The sequence below is a fragment of the Heterocephalus glaber genome, unplaced genomic scaffold (assembly GCF_053883595.1).
Source record: "Heterocephalus glaber isolate CG9 unplaced genomic scaffold, H.glaber_assembly_v1.0 deba00001465, whole genome shotgun sequence".
Taxonomy (NCBI): Eukaryota; Metazoa; Chordata; class Mammalia; order Rodentia; family Bathyergidae; genus Heterocephalus; species Heterocephalus glaber.
This window is the reverse complement of record NW_028258312.1, coordinates 19,096,618-19,118,738: the sequence shown is the minus strand read 5'-3', so window position 1 is coordinate 19,118,738 and position 22,121 is coordinate 19,096,618. Positions and strand designations below refer to the sequence as shown.

Sequence of the window (22,121 nt, the reverse complement as noted above, 5' to 3'; positions counted from 1 at the left end):
AATGTGCATCCAGTTAGCTATAAATGTCTCTAATTTCTCATTTTTTATGGCTGAGTAGTACTCCATTTTATAATAAAACCTTTATCCAGTCTCCAGTTGATGGGCATTTGGGCTGTTTCCAAGTTTTAGCTATTACAAACTGTGCTGCTATGAACGTGGGTGCACATATATCACTGTGGTATGATTCTTTTAATTCTTTGGGGAAGATCCCCAGCAGTGGAATAGCGGGGTCAAATGGGACTTCCAGTCCTAGTTCTTTGAGATATCTCCATACTGATTTCCACAGTGGTTGCACCAATCTACACTCCCACCAGCAGTGGAGCAGGGTTCCTCTTTCCCCACAGCCCCACCAGCATTTGTTATTGGTTGATTTCATGATAGAAGCCATTCTTTCTGGAGTGAGGTGGAATCTCAGCATTGTTTTCATTTGCATCTCTCGAATGACCAGTGATGTTGTACATTTTTTCATGTATTTATTTGCTATTTCTACTTCTTTGTCTGAGAAATGTCTGTTCATTTCAGATGCCCATTTTTGGATTGGGTCTTTAAATTTGGGAGGTCTGATCTTTTTAAGTTCTTTATAGATTCGATATAGTAGACCTCTGTCTGAGGAAGAGCAGATGAAGATTTTTTCCCACATTGTGGGTTGTCTCTTCACACTGCTAGTGGTTTCTCTTGCTGTGCAGAAGCCTTTTAATAAGAAGAGATCCCACTTGTTGATTGTTTGTCACGAAAATCAATAGCTTTCCTCTACACCAATGACAGACTCACTGAGAGAGAAATAGGGCAGATAATTCCTTTCACAATAGCATCCAAAAAACTGAAATACCTAGGAATCAACCTAACGAAAGAAATCAAAAGACCTCTTCTCTGAAAACTATGGCACTCTGAAAAGAGAGATTGAAGATGATATCAGAAAATGGACAGACATCCCCTGCTCCTGGGTAGGAAGGATCAATATAGTGAAAATAGTCATACTTCCAAACTGCTATATAGATTTAATGCAATTCCAATTGAGATCCCAGCAGCATACTTCATGGACCTTGAGAAAACAATCCAAGAATTCATTTGCAACAAGAAGAGACCCAGAATATCAAAAGCAATTCTAGGTAACAGAGACATGGCAAAGAGTATAACAATCCCCAACCTGAAACTATACTACAAAGCTACTGTGATTAAAAACAGCATGGTACTGGCAAAGAAACAGACCTGAGGACCAGTGGAACAGATTAGAAGATGCAGAAACAATGCCAGACACACTCAGCCATCTCATCTTCGATAAAGGAGCCAAACACCCTCACTGGAGGAAAGATAGCCTCTTTAATAAATGGTGCTGGAAAAATTGGGCTTCAACTTGCCAAAGATTAAAGCTAGACTTGTATCTCTCACCATGCACTAAACTAAAATAAAAATGGATTAAAGATCTAAATATTAAAATAGAAACGCTGAACCAGTTGGAACAGAGGTTAGGTAGAACTCTTGAAGACATCGGTGTAGGAAAAGATTTTATGAACAAAACCTCAGTTGCCCATGAACTAGCATAAACAATCAACAAGGAGTAAGAAATAACTCTTATTAATAAAACCAACTTTTAATTAATTGTCTTCTGATCTTAGAGTTAAGAAGTTTAAAACAAAAGGTTTTTTCTAAACCTCTCCTTATTAATATAGTAAGACATAGACCACTAAGCAGTATAACTATAAAGTCATTTTTTCTTCTTCTTATTGTCCTTAAAAAGTTTTATATATAAAAGAGTCAGATCAATTCTAATAGAAATGGTTGACAGTTCATTAGTTGTTTAAATTATCTTTGTTTCTTTTTAAAATATAAACTCTGGGAAAAACCTATTTTTATTATGACTTTCAATAAATATATTAAAACATTCTACCATACCATCTACAATTGTAAAAGCCAAAAATATATCTCTATACACTAAGCATGTTTACTTTTATGGCTCATTTCCCTGGAATAAGGACTTCAATGCTTCTTTCAGGGAATAGCTAAAAAATTGCAAAAGTCAGATGGTATATTTTGATGACACTTCCACAAATCCACACTCCATCAAACTAGAATCCTTAGCCCACAAAATGTGAAAAGAAAATATATGTCTTCTGCAAAACAAAAGAAGATAGCCTCCTATGAGTATGTTCATCAATATTGGGAACAAATTTTTAAATATTTTCAAAAGCCACTTAAATAATAGTACACAAAACTGGACGAGCAAAAAGATCCAGGTTTATATGTTTGTCTAGACACTTGCTAAAGAAAGTACTTTTCTTAATCCTGAGAGATTTTAATTCTTTTTTTTGTAAAATTAAATTTGAGATGACATCTAAGTTCCCTTTCAAATACATAATTGTGGATAGCTTACTCTGAAATAATGATATTTAAGGGCACTATGAAGTTCACAAAGCACTCACATCAACCATTTCATTTGATCATCACAAGAAAGACCTGATTTTAGTTTTCAGGGTAAGATGGAAGCAGTTATTGCTCCTTAATTTTCTCAGTATGTGTGCCCCTTTTGGTATGAAATAGGATCCGCCTCAGACAGTCGGATCTATAGCACTAACTAGAAAGAAGTCTGAAGTGTCCTCAAGTTATTTGAAGGCTGATGGACCACTAGGGCTTATGTAAAATTGGGTTGTTTTTGGAGCTCTTCTTTGCAAAATATTTTTATGAAAATTGGAAACTGCGAAGACAAATGAGAGCCCCATTCCTCAAAGGAAACACACCGAATCCTGAGTGCAATTCTGAGTCTTTCTGATGTCTTTCACCTAATTCACTTCAGGAAAACACAAAAATTCTTCCTCAAAAATAGGCCTAACATGCTACAGTTAATGAAATACAATAAAAATGTGATTTCACTTCATCTTTTCAACCAACCTGTGAAGTTGGTAAAGTCTAAAATGTCCGTCCCAATCAAGTTCCCAATTATTGTTCATTTTAAAGGCCACTGTATTTCCTGATGATTGAAATCCACAAGTTACCTAAAAGACTTATTCTAGTCATATAGTCTAACCTCTTTCGGACCTCTGTCCTCATTAAAACCATCATGAAAGGTTGAGAAAGAGGAATATTATACTACTTGAGCATGCTCACTTTGCTTCTTGCTTTCCTTTCTCCTCCCTCCCACCCACTGCCCACACCCCTCTGGAGGCTCAAAAAAAGCAGGAAAACAGCCAAAGGATGGGCATCAGAAAAGATGGAGGTGAAACAAGGTGCGTTCATACTGTAACCTGATAACCCCCAGCTGGCTGTAAAATATCATAAATAAATAAGTTCATATTTAAAACAGAGAATATTGTAAAATAAGAACTGACAGCATTTGTCAGTCTGAGTTGTCATTCATGTCAACAGTTTGTATGGCCATAATAAAGACTCAGACCTGATGCACAGTGCAAAAAGACCTGCTTTGGTTTTGATAAGAGTGAATTCTATTCTGTTCTATTTATTCAACTTTAGTAACTCACATAGAGCATACGAAAAATTCTCTAGGAGAATATATGACTAACAAGAATAGTCCCCTTTCTTCCCAGGCAAAAAAGCAGGGCATTATGTATAATCTAGAAGCAGAGTATTCTGATCATAACATCTCATATTACAATGTTTGGGGATATGTGCTCTTTTTTTTACTATTTGAGGTCCCAAAGGCACTCATTAGTGCAAAGTCATTTTCTTTAAAGGTTTCCTTTCCCTTCCCCAATATGGAATATTGCCTTCAAATATGTCTGGAAGTTGAAATAATTTTAATTTCTCCTACAAAGAAGAGAAAAAACACATTCTTTCCATCAGCTCATTAACCTCTTAACCTTTGTAAAAACATGAATTGTTAAATACATATCTAATGAAAAGTCATTTCCATATTTTGGTTAGAAACATTGTAGTGCGTATAATTTTGAATAGAGATGAAACAATTGCTAAGCATGACAGTGAGTCAATTAAGATGGGAGTATTCATAATGCCAACCTAATAGATAAATTTTTTTAAAAATTTCAATTCATTAATATCGTGCAAGTTCACAGCCGTGACTCTCAAAATGAAATTACCTTTTTTTAACCTCAAATGAATTTAAAGGCCTTAATTATTAGTATCTGAGATTACATGATGCTAGACAGTACCTTAAACTCTGATTTGAAGTTATTGCTTTAATAAGAAGAAGCCCAGATAGTATTCCTATTCCTGCCTCTCAGTAGCCAGCTTTAAAAATTTGAAAAGCAAACCATCAGTCACTTTCTATCCAGATTTCTCTATCCATACAATCTGTATATGGCTATCTCCAATAGCAACTGAAAGAGTAGACTAGGATAAACAAGCTCACACACATTTTAAAGCAATTAGACTAATCAGAAATTTATGAATATGGTGCCCTTTCACTTAATGAGAAACCCAAATATGTCAGAAGAGGAGGCTTTCACTACTTTTCCACTTATACTTCCTACTTACTAAGACCTCTTTTTATTTCAATGGAGAAATACAATCATAAAACTGTAATTATTTAGAATAATCCAAACATAATTATATGAATCTTATGTATATTTCACCTTTAACTGACCTCACAGAGTAGCAACCAAGAAAAATACTAAAAGCCTGGAATTATTTAATTCTTAAAAAACTAAACATAAAGCTGCTTCAACATTTCCATCTCTCGGGCACTGTATTTGTCATTAACAACTGTCAGCTAAGTATCTCACAAATGGATTCCATAGTTAGTTTACACTTACTTGCATTAGACTCTTGAATGCCACCTTCAAAATCCTGTGAGAAGGCATTTTTCTCAGGCACAATCGTGTACTGAAACTGCCACATTAATTTAATGCAGCCACAATCCAGTGAGTAAACCAAATATAGAACTTACCTTATTACAAATAAGTGGCAAATTGCAGGCACTTTTTAGCTTGCAGCTATCTAGCATAGTTGTTCAGAAATGAACAAAACATCTTTCACTCCAATTAGAGAACTGCATATCCAGACTTGGCTTTCTTCACTGAACAGCGGCAAAAGCATCTGCTCACCTCCACGGGAGAGCAACAGCCTCTCTCCACAGAGCGCTTGCTTCTCTGAACTGCAGCGACTTAGAATGAAAGTAAGAGGAACCCGTGATGTTTAAATACCGTTGCTCCAGATTCATAGGATATGACTCAACTCTCAAACCAGTAGGGTTAGAGTTTCCCCTGGCAAAAGTGTTAGTGCAGATTACATAACAAACATCATATCAGGGGTCCGAAAATGCCTACAAACTAAATATTAAAAAGTTTTGCATGCTAAATCAGGCATGCATTTTTAGTAGTCAATCTCTTCCCCGTGGCACAAGCCACGATCTGAAATGAGAATAATTAATGCTGCACAAAGAAACTACTCTGCTTGCTCTCCCAGTGAATTAATTTGTTATTAAAGGTGTGTGATCTTGCCAACATCTCCCTGACAGACATAAAAAAGAGGCACACTAAAGTCACTAGTGTTCTCATCAGTGCAAAAACAATGTGTAGAATAAACCTCTATTTTAACATGCAAGACGTGGCAATTCTACACAACAATAGAATCTCCTTCACTAAATAGATCTTTGTAGTTTGCCTGAGCTGTTTCCCACAGAAATCCTGTCCTACGAGGTCATTACCTTGGGATGCTAGCTCTGCCTACCTTCCCAACTTCAAGATCTTTATCTGTTTTGTGAACTTTTCTAAGGGAAAATGACTAATGACACAACTAATGCCTCTAGTAAATGTGGCAATTTTCTGTGCTTTCTTCACCACCTCTTAACTCTAAGCTGCATTAGGCTCGATCATACTTTGAAGTACTGTTTGGACACCTCAGTCGATAAAAAGTATACCTAGATTTAGATCCTCAGAGCAAAGTCTAGTAGATAAATTCAATCAGCATCACCATCGTGAAGGGAAAGAAATGAAAGAATGCATGTTAATAACAGTAAATAAGCTGAAACCAGTGCAGGGCTATTAAGTGGAACTACAGTACGAGGTGATCTGCATACGTAAGCATAAGCATTTTAGTAGTCACATTAAAAAGGTAAAAAAGAAACAAAATTAATTTTAGTAATATTTACCACAGTGTATGTAAAAATATAATTTTAGCATTAATAGAATTATTAATAAAATAACTTGCCATTTTGTACTAGTTTTGTAGATTGGTGCATACTTTACACTTGTGTTAAATTCCAACTGAATCACTACATTCAAGCTCTTAGTAGCCTTAAGTGGCTACTGGTTGCCATATTGGGTAATACAGGGCCAGAGTTTAAGGTTTGTTCTCAGTCTTTAGATTGTAATTCAAATATTCTTTCTTCAGAAAGTCCTTCCCTGACCACTTTTCCTGGACTGATCTTCTTGAATTTCTTTTCATTTCATCTTTTTTGTTTCCTTCATAGGGCAATTCCTTCATAATACAATCTGGAATAATCTTTACTCAGTTATTTGCTTATATATCCCTTAAATAATATAAGAAACCTGAGGGCAAGGATCTTATTGTATTCAATAATTTATCTCCAGCTACTGACATGGTGAGCAGAATTTAATAACCACTGATTAATAAAGAAATAAAATGTATAATTTCTGCTATGGTTTGGCATATAATAGATTATGACAAAACATGGTTGTTGCATCACTGAATTTTCAGCCAATATATTAAGCAATGTTTTCCTGAAATGAAAAACTGTCTCTTTTAAATCATACTAATGATCCTCTGTTTGTAACATGCTTCATTCTTATATACAATGTCATGTAGAAGCAAAATACTTGTGTCATTACTCTGCCAAAGATTTAAAGAGATACTTAGAATACTTTAGTCTCTGTGGCATAAATCCAGATACCATTAGGATGTCTATTATCCCATATTCACAGACAAATAAAATCAGTGTATACCATTCACAGAGTCACAGCACTAGGGTCAAAAATGGGCATGTACTCCACACTGTGCAGGGAGAACTAAACTCTCCCCTTTGGCTGATACTGGGAAAGAGACTAGGTGCGTAGAATGTTAAGGCTGAAAGTGTTGGCTGTCATATTTGCTGCGACATAATGTGATGTTTTCTGAAAATGAGACTAGTCAAGGGAAAAACAAAGCCAAAGATATGAAACAACAGGTTCCTGACAGCGCTATTATAATCCCCAGATCTTGTTATGCTTTAAGTGACATCTGGCTTCGGTGGCAAAGATGGATATACTGGAATAGTCACTGCAGAACTGTTTCTAATAGTGAAAACCTGAAAACTCTGCATAGAGCCGTGAACAGTGGAAGGGTTAAAAAAATAATGGGTTAACCATACTAGGGAAACTAGGGAGCTTTTTTGTGTTTTGAAAGAATCAGACTATCTAGGCAACCGATATGCAAAGATCGCTAAAAGATGTTAAATGGAAATACCGTGTTGCAGAAAAATATACTATCCTGGTTATGAGTACATGAATTTTTATATGCTAACTCATAGAAAGAGTCTTGTGGGGGTGCTGCATAACAATTGTGGACAGGTAGTTATGTCCAAGAAAGAGATCCAATCAGTTTGCTCAGTTTATTATCTATTGCATAAATCTTATGAAACAAATTCATACATTCCTTAGGAAACGTGAAAAGAATGTGACTTTAAATATAATTTTATATTCTGTATTTCTATATTTTGCTACATTATCCTCTCTTTAGGTGAACAATTCTTCTTCATTGTCTTTTCAAAACAATGTAAGAGAAATAAAAATGCTCTTCTCTGGTCCAATCTGCATTCTTTACCAGCCCTGATTTATGTTTTCTGATTTTGCAGTCTGGCTGACAGATATGCCAAAGACAGAACAAAGACAAAGACAGGATAGAGAGCAACTGAAACAGACAGCAAGCTGAGTTAGAATCTCCGATGTGGCTTCTACCACTGGCCAAGGTCTGCTTTTTTCCTCTTGGCCTCCTGCACAATCTTTTATTGGCTTCATAAAGCATAGCTTGGATTTACTCAGATGTAATGTATCAATAGTCTAACATTTATGATGATATGCCTTAGAGTGTATTAATTCAGTTAGCCTTGGATTAAAATAAACTTTTTATTTACACCTCATGGGAAATTTTCTGGTTTCTGAATTGTGTACAATAATTGCCTTCCTAATTAACTCAAAATCTGAAACTCTGGTTGTTTTTGTGGTATGCTCAGGTCCTTAATAATCTTTATATTATTTTAGGCATAGTCATAATATCTTACACTTCCTTATTCCCCTAGGTTTCTACAGTGTTCCCACCTTGAAAATCACACAGAAAAAGAACTCTGAGTCTGAGGCAGGAGCAGGGCCCTTTGGACTTTGAACGTGGCTAACCAGGATTTGAATTTATATGGGGCTGACAGGTTGATGCTATCACTGCTGTCTTGTTCCTACAGCACACTTACCCTAGTAGCTTAAAATTCTTTCATATTCTGTTGATATTCTCTCTCCACTCTCTTGGCCTCCACTGAAAATCTTATCAGGATGCCAAATTTGCTTTAGGCTTTCTGGAAGAAATAAAACCTTACGGATACTTTGAAGCTTGCCTATGTCCCTGTCTTTATCCTTCTCCTCTTTTCTCTTCAAGGGTGAATATTCTCCTGTGTTAATATGTATCATTTTCATAGATTTTTAAAAATGCTTTTACTAGATATGTGGGTATCTATAAACAAGAAGCAATTTGCATGTCTGAAGCTTTATATAGATCCATTAAATCCTGGTTTGGTTTGGTTTGGTTTGCTTAGCACTCTCTTGACATTAGCATGTAATTCTATCTAGTTTTTTTTTTGTATAAGATTACAATTCATGTACCCATTCTCATATCAGTGGACATTTAGATTGCTTCTAATGTATTATTATTATTATCAAACTATTCTATTCTTGTACATGTGTGAGAATTTCTCTTAATTGGAATAATTAGGAATGGAATTGTGGGGTCATGGGATATGTACAACCTCTTTTCTAGATACTACCAAACTACATTCCAATGTAATTAGAGCAGTTTACAATTCAGCCAGTGGTATATGAGAATCCTGTTGTGCCAGAATTTTGCAAACCATATCCACAGTTTTGATATTTCAGATGGCGAAATATCAAGAGTCTTGATAACCCAGACTGGAGATTGCGATTTGTTTTTAGTAAAGAATTCAATTTTTATATTATTAATTTGGATATATTAATTTGGATTTCCCTGATTACTACTGAAGTTGAGCTTTATTATTATCATTTTTGGCTTTTTTTCTATTAGGTGGTTTTTATTTCTCATATTTTTGGGGAGGTCTTATTTGAGTTATAGAAACAACTTCAGTATAGATATAACTTTTGTTTTAACCATTCTCTATAATGTCATTTGCTTTTTTTTTCCAGTGTCAGGGATTGAACCCAGGATCTCATGCATACTAGGTAAGCACTCTACCACTAACCTACATCCCTAAAACTTTTGTTATTCTCAGTCAGTTACCAATATTTCTTGCATTAAAAATATGAAAATTAATTTTCAAGAAATTATTCCTAAAGCATTACCAAAAATGGCATTATCTAAAGGAGAGCTGAGATTTCCCACTTCTTATGATTTTCTACTTCCATCATCTACTGAATACCTAGTATGTTCCCCATACTGTGTTTGAGGGTACAAACATGCAGCAGTACATGTGCTCTAAATGAAGAAAAATTCTTGTAAGCAGATTGCTGATGATAAAGACGAAGATGATAAAGAAAAAGCCTAGCCATGCACCTGAGGTTGAGGTAATGCATTCTTTAATAGAGTTTTTAAAAAGATGAAGTAAGACACTATTGTAAGAGATATACACAAGAAGCTATGGACACTGAGAGAGGAGAATATACTATAACTTTGTAGCCCAAAATAAGTGGCCAAATTTGAGGTAGTAGAGAACTGTAAGATACAGAAGGACTTGGAACTGAGATTTCTATTTTCTCAAGTTTAATCCTATTTAGAAGATTAATAAGAACTAAAGGGGGCAACCCACTTTCCAGTCCCCCTTCTGTCTCTCTTGGGCAGAAGCTTTCTTTCTCCTAATAAATGTTTCCTACTCTTAACTTCTGTTGTTCCTAGAATTCATTCTTCAATTTTAGAGAATACGAACTTGCAGTTGGGATATCTAACAGGTTTGGGAGTTGCATCTCTTCCCCCTATATCATTTTGGAGGTCTTCCACCAAGATTACTGGTCAGAGGTAAGAGTTTTCTTTCATAGGTTCTAACTTTGGTCTTTTTGCTTCATGGATTGTTACTTTTCATTTCATAGGCTCTGGCTATTTGTTTCTTGGATTCTGGCCTTTGTCTCAGCTTTCGTTCCAAAAGTGTCTTCATTTTAAGTTGTGTGTTTTAAATGTTTGCATTTCTTGGTTTTCTTAAGCATTGTCCTTTGTGAAAATTACATTTTATTCTTATTTTATATGTATTACATTTGAACTTAGTTGCTTAAAAATGTTGTAGAATGGGTCTCTTATGAAATCATCTCAAATAAAGACAGTTCAGGCTTTTATCTGTCCCTTATAGAATGCCCAATGGTGGTTACTCTGCCAGCTAGTAATTGCCTTTAGGGCAGCTGCCACTCTCAAAGCAGAGGACAGGTTTCTTCAGTTGCCCTCTGATGAATCCCCACTCCCATTGACACCAATGGTGGGTGGCATGTTGACCAGATAGACAATTGGGTTCCTTTCAGAGACAGATTTCTTATTGCATGGAACTAGCAGAAACTGAGGTGAGGACTGAGGGGTCATGGCCAGGGCTACCCCCGGTGGACACCCAAAAGTCCCTCAGAAGAAACTAGCTCCTGACAGCCCATCCGGGTAATCAGGAGAAAATCTCCACATCTTGTCCCTATCTGGACTCCTCAGTGAGGTGAAAGGGGAACTCCATCAGTGATCATCAGATACCCTCTGTCGCGGAGTGACCTGAAATGATGCCATCAGAGCCCTTTCTTAAGCCTCCATTAAGAGTTGAGCTACAGGTTTGGACTGCTTTCTCTACAAACCTCTAGACAAATGTAAAAAAAAAAAAAAATCAAATCTTTGATAGATTAAAAACTACCTGAACCTTCTCTCCCCCTCCTAGGCATGGTCTTCATCATTTATGTGTGTAGGGGAGAAAAATGCCTTTTCTAATAGGTTATGGGCTTTCAAATGCTGACCGTGGACTTATAAAATGCTGTATGGTAATTTTGGGGGATGTTTAACCAGCTTGAGCTTTATTTGGGCTTTTTCTCTCTGCTAGTGAGTTAAAAACTCCCCTTAAACTTTTCTCCAACTCATTGGGAGTTCATTTGAGAATCCCTTGTAGTCAGACCACTCCTCCTTCCAGAAAGTCAGACTAAGGCAACTTGCAAGAACTGTTTTGTCTTACACTAGGGAAAATAGCAACCAGTAACTTGCATTTGTGTATTTACATGCTAACTAGAATAGGGGAGTGTTTTGGTCAGCCTTTCTCTTCCTTCCGGCGTGCTCCTAGGAAGTCAATAAAGGCGCCTTTACTATGTAGATTGTGGTTGCTAGGAGGACCTGTGAGTTTCAAATACTTAGTGAATTTAAAATGGACCTTCAAGCAGTAGCCTTGTCTTGGTAATAAAAGTTGCCTAAATGACTGGATAGATAACAGAAATTTCTCCGAACTTTCTCTGCCCTAGGGCCCAGGGCAGAATCTCTGAGCAATCTCTGGAGGTGATCTCTTTTGCAGGAAAATGCCCTAATTTGACTGTTGACCTATTTTCTTCTCTCTCTTTCAAGGAACTAAAAAGCAGTAGTTTAGACCTCTTGGTTTGCTAGCAATCCTTCCTTCTCTAAACGTGACTGTTTGTGGGACTGCATAACTCTGTAATCATAAAACCTTCTAGCCCAAACTATGATTGAATGAGAGTTAATGGATAAAGATGCTTGTTAGTTTTGGGACACTAGATAAAATCTGTAACAGACCTAAAGTCCCAAAGTAAACTACTCAACTCCTTGTTTGCCCAGAACTGATGTTCCGGACACCACAATCTATAGAACAAGCTGCAAATGTCTGCTGACCATCAATACGTGACAGTCGACCACTAACCTTTGTCCCTTTTCTTTAATTCTACATGTTAACTTCCCCCTCAACCCCCTATAAGATCAGCCTCGGACTCTGAGCCAGTTGCCTCTCTAAGCTACTTTGCTTTGGGAGTGCCGTCTGGCCAGACTAATAAAGGTCTGTTTTACTTCCCAACTTGTCCGGTGTGTTCCTCCCTGGGTGTTCTTCACGGCAGTCAGCTCCTCGGAGCATTTGGCAAGGCTCTCGGTCTTACAGTTATGGCTGAAGTCAATTGTAACTTGTGCTTTGAGAGTGCCTACTGGAGTAGGATACCAGTTCCCTGAGGAAGATAAAGTCGCACGGTGGTAAAGGGTAGATCTTCCAGTCCACTTTTATTTTCTGGTTCTCTCTCCAGATGGTACCTACCTACCCTGGAGTGGTATAAACCTTGGGGGATGCCCTGGGGATGCCCTAGGGGGGTCACAGAATTCAAGCAGATATTTATGGGATGTCATATTTGTTTCTCTTGTTTCAAACTGGGACTCTATATATGAACCTCTTATTCCTTTGGAATATATTAAGGAGCAATTTAGTATTTCTCTACACCACACTCCTAAATCCAAGTACACAGAGGAAAGTACTATAATGCTATCTCACAATTAGAATTATACTGTAAAAGAGAGAAAATGGTCTAAATAATCTTATGTTGAGATTTTCTTTACATTAAGAAGTAATTCTTGCTTGTGTTCAAATGCAAATGTAGGCCATAGAAAAATGAGACACCTTACCCTTAAGGCATTCAGTACCTCTAACCCTAAGGCTACTCTGCACCCTAACCACCAGGTGCTGAGGGTGGAATTTCTAGGCCAGCTATAATTAATCTCCATGAGGCTATATCCGTTCTTAGCTAAGTTGTTGAGGTCCCTCAAAGACAATATCCCTTGCAGGAAGTAAATGGCAAATAGGGGACTACTTGTGTTCATGTGTCTTTTTCTCTCAGTAATCTTGGACAGATCAAATGAGACTTAAAAGTTTTCAGATGACCCTGATATGAACATTGAGGTCTTTAGAGGACTTACTCAGACCTATGGACTAGATTAGAAAGATGTAATGTTGCTCTTAAATCAAACATTGACTTCTAATGAGAGACTAGTATTACAAGCTGCTACCACATATAGAGACAGGTATTTTAATTTTGGAAGCTCAGAAAGACAGGCAGACAGAGGAACAACTGGTTTCTACTAGAACACAAGCAGTTCCTATACAAGACCCCCACTGGCCTGCCTGTCAGCTAGGAGATTAACAGAAGACATTTTCAGGCATGTATTCTTTGTTTGGTTGGTTGGTTTTTTTGTTTTTTGTGGTACTGGGGATCGAACTCAGGGCCTTTCGCTTGCGAGGCAGGTGCCGTACCACTGAGCTAAATCTGGCCCTTCATGTTTTCTTAAAGATCTAAAAACCATGAGAACTAAGTCCTTCAATTATTTTAAATTGTCTACTATTTATCAGGAAAAATAGGACATCCCTACATCCTGATTTGATAAAATTAAGTACTATAGTTTTTCCCAAGTCACAGTCTTGCAACGTGTAGAAGGTATGCTGTTATGTGCCCCCTCAGAAGAGCTCTCTGGCCAAGACATCTGCTCTGCTGAATTCTCTAACAGACAGGGTTATAATATTTCTAGATCTGAGGCACAACTTTGCAGCCTTGAGGTAAAATATTTAGGCCTTATAATATCTAAGGGAACCCAAAGACTGGGGGAAGAAAGAATTAAACCAATTCTTTCCTTTCCACAGCCCAAGACTCTAAAACAGCTAAGGAGATTCCTGGAAATTTCAGGCTTTTGTGGCCTTCAGATAGCAGGATATAGTGAGATTGTGTGACCCCGCTATCAGCTAATATAAAAACCCAAGAGACAGACAGCTGGGAACCTCTTTACCAGACTGCACTCTAGAAGTTCAAACAAGCACCTCTAAATGCCTGCTATAGGACACTGTTTCAGTTTGTATGTCAATAAAAGGTGAGACATAGCTTTGGGAGTGTTTCTACAACATCAGGGAGCTGCTCAACAGCCTGTAGGGTATTTAAGTCATAAATTAGATATTATAGATTCAGAGTAATTCATTAAAAGGGGAAGCCCTAAACAATATAGTTAGAACACTTTCATTCTCTTTCAAGAGGCAAAAAGCAGTGATTTGGGTTCTTTGCTTATTGGTTTGATTTTCTGCTTGGCAATGCAGTGGGAGTCAATCATAGCTTTGGTCTCTGGAGACATGTTTTGCTAAGGATTGCAGATCCACTCTGGAAAAGCTCCTGATCTTAATTGTCTTTCTACACCTGAGATGGTTAAGATTTAGTTCTTGTGCCATACTTAAAGGCACTTTTCTGTCCCTTTTCCACTGCCCTGCTCCTGAGAAATAATGCGGTTTGATTCAAGGTACTTCCCTCCTCTGTGGCTGCTGGTTTTCAAGACAAAGCTTCCAGGATGATGAGTTTCTCCTCCCTGGAATCCTTCCAGGGTAAAGCCAACCTTCATTTATCTCTGGCCCACATAGAAAACTGGTCTAGGTTTAATCCTGAAACTCTCAAAATAAATGTAAAAGTTTTAGTCCAGATTTATCTTTCAGTCTTCAGGTAAAAATAGAGAATGGTAAGAACAGCTAACCTGGCTCTGGCCACTTCCTTGCACCTCTAGTCAGCCGCCACTGGCACTGGATGAGATAAAGTCTAAGGGGCACCTTAGACCGGGCACAGAACAAGAGGGATAGACGGGGATTCCTTCTTTTCCTTTGTTTTTTTTTCAAAATGGGGAAAACTGTCATAGGTAGACATCTGCAGCACAGCAGGTTGGAGCCTTGGCAGGCCTTTTTCCTTCACTGCTTGGAGTTTATACTTAGCTCCAAAGAGTGTCACCTAGTCTCTTCTATACGCAGACCTGGCCTGAGCGGACCCCACTGGAGATAGTTAAAATTACCTTTAACAGTCTGTCCCTTTAGAGGAAACAGTTACATGTGGCTGTCAAACAACTGTGGCTATCAAGGCAACCATGAGAAGCCTGTGTAGCTGGGTATTCCATCCGGTCAGATAGCTTAGGGCCCATCTTACATCTTAAAACTGATTTTGCTTTCACAGTTGTAGAAGATTTTTATTCTTTTTAATTCTTATTATAAGAGATCTCTGTTAATTGATCTACAAAGTTCTGACTAGTCTTTTTGTAGTTATAAACCTAAAAATTATAAAAGTTATTATAATCCAACTTGGCTAAATACATCTGAGTGCACTCTGGTTTATAAACAAGTTGTCTTATGTGTCTGTCTGTTCAATTTATTACAACATGTACAGCTGTTGTGTTTGAGCTTTTTTCTTTTTTCATTTTGGATTTTTTAAGATGTTTTGCCTGTAACTATAGATAAATGTCACTAAAGACAGATTATCCAAATAATGTCAACTAGTTTTACAAATACAGTACATATTGTTGTCTATATATAATAACTCAGGAATCTTTCATTGGTCAAAGATAATGTATTAATTGTTATGATCTGGCTGTCACAGGTCATCTGAAAATTTGTTAAGATAATAATAAAGACTCTTGGGCTTAGGAAAACTACTGGACAGGACTACCCTTGGTAAATAAAGGAGCACCTGCCTGGAAAAAATTTATTCCAGCCTTTGTTCACAAAGGGGACCCCAATAATTTCCACAGCCTTGTGGGATATACACTGCTAAACATATTATTGTGATATGTATACATTGGTCATGGTCTAAGTTTTCTGTGGAAAAATAAAGTTTTATTTAAAATGCTCTTGACACAAAACAAAATTAAATGACAAGGGGTTCATGTAACTGATACTCATTGTTATTTCATGGTGTAGTGAATATCACTCATGCCTTCTGGGTGTACAGGTCTTCTAGGATACTGTTTATGGTAATGATCTTTGACTCAGGTGTCTGTCTTTCTCTTGCTCTCCAGCTACTTGTGATAAGAAGCACATGTCAAGCCAGCACGAGAAAACCAGAAAAATAGTAGTTTTCTTAAAAGCTTATGGATGTATGTTATATGTGTCGCCACACTTAGGGATGTTCAGTTGCCAGACAGTTGAAACAATGTCACACACTAAAATTAGAGGCTAAACTTTATGAACGCCCAAGGTGCATTTATAGGCCAATATGTATGTTCTCTTTAGATGGCATCCTACTAAAGGATAACAAATAAGAGTTTTCTTTATGTCATTTAATGTCTTGGGATCAGACAGAGGTGTATGACTGAAAGACTATTCCATACTAAGATGGACATGTAAGTGTTACAAAGATGATATCATGATTGTCGATTGTCATGCTAAAATACTACATGTGGCTCTTGATCTTAAATTTTTCTATATAATGTATAACTGTTGTCTGTTAACATTCTTCAGGGATTCAATTCAACTACTAAAATGACCATGGTTGATAAAATATATTTTAAAAGTGCCTAATGTCCAGATAAAACTATAATAGTTAAGCTCACTGCTCCTACTGAAATACTTATGTCACTGATCTTCTCTTCTGGGTGTTCAACAACTAAAGTTTGGAGACCAAAACTAGAAATGTAACTGGGCTATGAGGACAGCCAATATTTTGGCCCTGGCCCCTTAAGGTCAACAAAGATCAGGCCACAAAGGAATCTTTCTTACAGAATCCTACATCTTTGGTAAGTCACTCAACCTCCTGAGCAGGGAGATTGCTGGGCACCAGAGGACAAATGCACCACGTGCCAAAGGAGGGTCACCAAGAGGGAGAAATCTCCCACACTTTCACTGAAAGCAACATGATCAAGCAAGGCCGTGACCCATCCTGACGGCTGACACAGACAGAGGAGCTAGAGGCTCTATGCATGGTTCCAAAGTACTGCCTGAGGAGACTTAACTGACCTTGACAGATAGCAAGAGGTTCATATTGATTGACACAGGTCTCACTTTAACTTGATCTTAAATACCCTGCAGAAAAGAATAACCAAAAGAGGTATAAATAATGCCATAGTAATAAAGCTAGATATAAAAAGGGGCTCCAATCCCTGACCCCTTCTGGCAGTTCCTAGCTACACCAGTAGCTGACCACAGTTATGGATCATTAGAAAAAAAACGATGGTAAAATCTATAAGAGCTCAGCTAGAGTTTTAAATTTCTTAGGGAGATTTGTTCTTCAAATTGTCTCTTCTTATAGCTAGAACTAAAGAGATTTATGACAAAGTATCAGACTTACACATAACCTCTATCAATGAAAGAGTCTGAGTCAGCAGGTTATAATCACTATTGCAGTATCTAAATGTAACTTTCTTCCCAACCTGCCCTTCCATTCTAGTGTGCTCATGCTTAGTTTATACATGCTCTAATTTCTTAAAAGTTTTGTTTATTCTTGCCTATAGGCTGCCAACTCCAAGCAATCACACAAATGAAACCAATGACAAATGTGCTAGACTTCATTTAGTGGAATCTAACAGATCAACCTTGTAAACAACTCATAACTGTTAAACTATACACTATGACTTCTATGTTGGATTCTGAAGTCCCCTGGACCTTCTCCTTCTCCTCTTTGTAGAGGCTATTACTAGTTCTTATGAGTAAAAACACTTGTTGGCTATATTTACGACAACCCTGGTGACCTTATTATTTGATCCATGTATTCTTTTTTTTTTGGTACCGGGGATCAAACTCAGGTCCTTGCGCTTGTGCAGCAGGTGGCGAAACCACTGAGCTAAATCCCTGGCCCCAAATCCATGTATTCTTAACTGTTTCTTTGGGTTTGTCTCCTCCAGATTCGGAAGCTATAAGCCTACCCAAGATGACAATGCCTGATGCCCATCGAGGGCCTTTAGATAGACTCTGCAGAGTAACTGACTGCTGATCACAGCTGCGACCCTCTCCAGCTGGAAGTAGCCAGACTGGTCTTCACCCTGTGCCCCCTCACAGCAGTTAGGGTACTTCTTCAGAGGGAGGATATTGCAGATAGGTAAGTTAATTAGATATCTTGTAGGCAGTTAGACAGGGCCAGCCCACAGGGGGCCAACATGGAGGGCAGTGAAGACACATTCACTGAAGGCCAGCATTGTAATGGGAGAGGAACTACCACACCCATCAGGATGAATAGCAGTGACTGATATTCTAAACAGGTGTCAATCACCCGGGTGGGGGCTAAGGTCTTAACCCACCCTCTCCAGGAGATATCCCTGACCCACCCTTACTGAAAATCCTTGTATGCTTGCTGCATGACTTGCTTCCCCATTTGACCCCCATTTAATCAATATTACCTGGGTGACTGTACTTGTAATCTTATTGGTTGTTCATGGTTTTGCTCCACCTCACGCCCACCTTGTAAATTTCCATTGGGTCCTATAGTTTTGTCCCACTTTGTACCCACCTCACCACATGGCTTTGCTGTATAAAACACCTTTGAGAAGTGGGGTGGGTGAGCAACCCACTTTCTGGTCCCCTTCTGTCTCTCTTAGGCAGAAGCTTTCTTTCTCCCAATAAATTTTTCCTACTCTTAAAAAAAAAATAACTAAAGGGAAGGCAGGTCATTTTCATTTAAAGGAAAAAGAATACTTCCTTGGGAGACAACATCAATTTCAAAATCAGTGATCAATCACACAAAGACATTTTTTCCAGTTTTGCTCCTTTTTAGTTATAAAAAAAGTCTGCGGTTCTTAGGAGTCATAAGAAACGATGTACACATCTTGTTGTCTCCAATTATTAATAATTTACAAAATTAAAGCTAAAAATAAGTTCATGTTATTAAACATTGATTGGTAATTACATGTATAAACAATGTACAAAAATTTGTTTCTTTTGTAAATACAGATTTTCTCATTATGTTTAGGTTGTAACTACATCCTTTAAGAAATCTAGAAAATGAGACTGCTTAGCATTTTTGACCCAGAAGCAAACAAGTCTTTGGAGCTAGAAATAGGGACCATCAGCATCACATATTTCCTGAGGAAAGATCACAGCCATTCCCTTCCCAGAAGCTCCGAGGGTTACACTTCAGCACTCTAACCCTCTAGGACTTACAAACCCAAACGTGTTTTCCCTACTTGGGGTGACAGTGAAGTGAATCTGAAAATGAGAAATAAGACCATATGAGAATTAAGTTTTGAAATAAAAATATAACAGGTCAGAGCATAGATAAATGAACTGTCAGAATAATGGAAACTCAAATACTTGGAGACATACATGTTACTAACAGGTAATGTAGACCAGTATCCGGCACCTTGTGAGGATCACAGTGGACCTAATGAAGGGCAGGACTCGGGCCTCACATAAAGAGGACAGTCTCAACTGAGCTCCTGATGATTAACCGGATGTCAGAAGGGACAAGATCTCCAGATTTTTCAAGAAAGGTTACATCTCTGGGTTGTTACATGAATACTTCTGATTTTTAAATCTTAGTTTTCACAGGGTATAAGGCAAACAAAAGCTCTTGAAGGAAGAGATGCCCCCATGGACAATCAGCTGCAGACCCTCAGGCATGGTGATAATCTGATTAACGTACATGTTCTACCTATAGAAACAATGTGTCAAATCCATATGACAAGGTCTAGACTAGGAAGGAGTTAGAAGGCAGTCTCAGAGCCAGGCCTAGACAATACCATTCAAATACTGTGGCAGGATGTTTTAGGCTGGTGGCCTGTCCCTTCTTACTGTGGACCTGCCTCTCTAAATCCATTAAACTGCAAGTCGCCAAGATGCTTTCTGATTAGAATTTAGGTTCTCTTCTAGCACACTTTCAAGGAAAAATGGCTGGGATCTTGAGGGATTAGAGGAACAACTCAGCACCTGCCTCTCATTATAAATTAATAAACAGACCGACTGGTTAGAGATTTGCCCATGTGCTATAAAATGGACTGGGCACACAACTGCTCATCCCAGCAGTTTCACTTCCTGTTGTAAATGGAAACATTGGAATTCTGACCTTGCACATCACTTGTATGGGCTCTGTTAGTCTAAGCCCAGCTGTGGAGGACATATGTGAATTGTAACTGGTGACAACTGTGGTTGGTGGGCCTACAAGGCTTTGGACAGTGGTGATTTCCCCAGTACAGAGCCACCATACAAGGCCAGCTGGGATCGTAAGTAATTTATCTTATAGCCTCACTTCCTCTCACTCTACTAGCATGGCCATCTATTTCAAAGGATCCTTACTTGGGTCTCTAGAGGCCAAGAAACAACTTAGAAATGGGAGTTATCAATTAAAGATACATGGAAAGGGACAGAAAGCTCACAGAAATTAAAACTTATATTTGCAATCACTGGCACTAGGGAACGGGCACTGGAGTGTGTGCTTGCCAGACACCTTTCCACTTAATCCTCATAGAAACAATCAGAAGCATATACTACTTTGGGCAATTCTTCTACATTACAAAGGAGAAAAATGGCTGCTAATGGAGGCTAAGTAATCTGACTATATGTACCCATCTAACAAGCAGTGGAGTTGGGATTACATGATATATTTTTCCTTTTTTTACATCAGACATGCATTTTGCACTTATTATGTTCCGAATGCAGTTTTTGGTACTTCACTAATATTAACATATTTATTATTCCTAATAACGTTATGAAACTATACTAAACATTCCCATTCTGATGGAGAAACTGAGGCAAGGAGAAGTTTAGTAACTTGCCAAAGACTGTATAGACACGTGGTAGGTGGCACGACCAGGATTTGAGCTCCAGAGAGCAAGCTCTCAAACTCTGCTATTGCCAGAGAGAAGTGATGAAGATTCCAATTGTAAATATTAATGTTAGTACTACTGTAAGTACAGTTTTTTAGAATGACAGATGAAAGCACAAGGGACACAAATCTCTTATGTTATATTATTTCTCCGTATTATAAGCCAATTAGATGAACTACAATCCCTCTTCTGGATTTGAAAGCTATGGAGCAAGAAACCACAATAAAATACTACAGACCTGAAGACAATTATGTTTAGGAGATATGTCCAAGAAGAATGATAATTTTCAGTCTGCAATATTTCCCCCCACTAGTGTAGGAAGAGTAAAAGAAGCTTTATGTTTTCACTTCTGCATTCATATATCCTGAGAGGTAAAGCATTGGATACTTGTGAGAGCTCTAAAATGAAGCAAGTATTCTAGAGTTTAAATTATGTCATTTCTCCTAGAAACTGAGCAAGTTTAATTTCAGAATAAAAATATATTGAACATAAAGAAGTAGATGTGGATACCTCCTACTTGAAACTGAACTTTCTGTTACACCTAAAGTGAAACTTTCAGATCCATAAATTCTTGACTTTTATTATGAATAATACTTTGGAATGGATTTGATAAAAATAAAACGTTCTGACTCATTGCAACTGTGAAAGAAGCTCTTCACACAGTGAGGAAAGCACTTTCCTGGTTCCCATACCACTCAGCAATCCAGTTAGATTTGTTCAGTCAGGGTCTAAAAGGAGAATTCAACCCTGAGACCTGAGGTCTCCTCCCAGAAGTCCTCAATCTGTTCCCTCCTCCAATTGATTTAGTTTATTAGCTGCTTCCACAATCCATCTACCATTGGAGGGGAGACGCAGCACCCCACAGAACTAGTTCCTTGTGGGCTGGCTCTGAATAGCAAGGGCAGTACCTGTACTACTTTCCTCCAGCTCCTCATTCTCTACAAGCAGTCTGATCTTTCTGCTCAACACAGCTGACATGATCTGGTCATGAAAACATAGCTCACTGCCCCAGCAATCTGACTTTCCTAGTCTTCCACTTCATAGGTCTTCAGCACAGTCCCAGCCCCAACCTCCTCCTGTGCAGCTCCATCCGTTTTCATCTTTATCTGCCTCTCTCCCTTCTCTCATGGCGGTTCCCATTCTTCCTTCCATGTGTTTCTGAATCAAAACGTTTTAGGGGTCTTAAAGAAAATAGGATTTAAGGAAATAATACAGGGAGGTTAAGAGAGAATATTTTAATGGATCTAACTGGATTGTTGAGTAGTGTGGGAACAAGTAAATCCTTTTCTCACTTCCCAGACATACACTCTATGCCAGTCCTATATTGAATCACTTGCCTTTGAGGTGAGAAATAAAAAACAATTTAAAATTTGTAAACATAGGGCCCGGGATTTGGCTCAGTGGTTCTGTTGCCTGGCTCGAAGGTGCAAGGTCCTGAGTTT

The 22,121-nt window shown here is 38.0% G+C and overlaps 1 protein-coding gene across 14 annotated transcripts in view; it reads right to left on the bottom strand.

Moving 5' to 3' along the window:
- Mctp1 (multiple C2 and transmembrane domain containing 1) overlaps positions 1–22,121 on the bottom strand; it is a 516,544-nt gene that overhangs the window by 338,809 nt on the left and 155,614 nt on the right. For 2 of the 14 annotated variants that reach the window (XM_087180719.1, XM_087180720.1), the window contains exon 1: positions 4,859–5,090. The exons of 7 other annotated variants lie outside the window; for them this stretch is intronic. In XM_087180719.1, the coding sequence (XP_087036845.1) occupies positions 4,859–4,915 (57 nt within the window). In that variant the 5' untranslated portion in view covers positions 4,916–5,090. Of the gene's footprint in view, positions 1–4,858; positions 5,219–22,121 lie in introns of those variants that run through there. 5 more of the 14 variants (XM_087180721.1, XM_087180718.1, XM_087180717.1 and 2 more) reach the window with 5 other exon arrangements.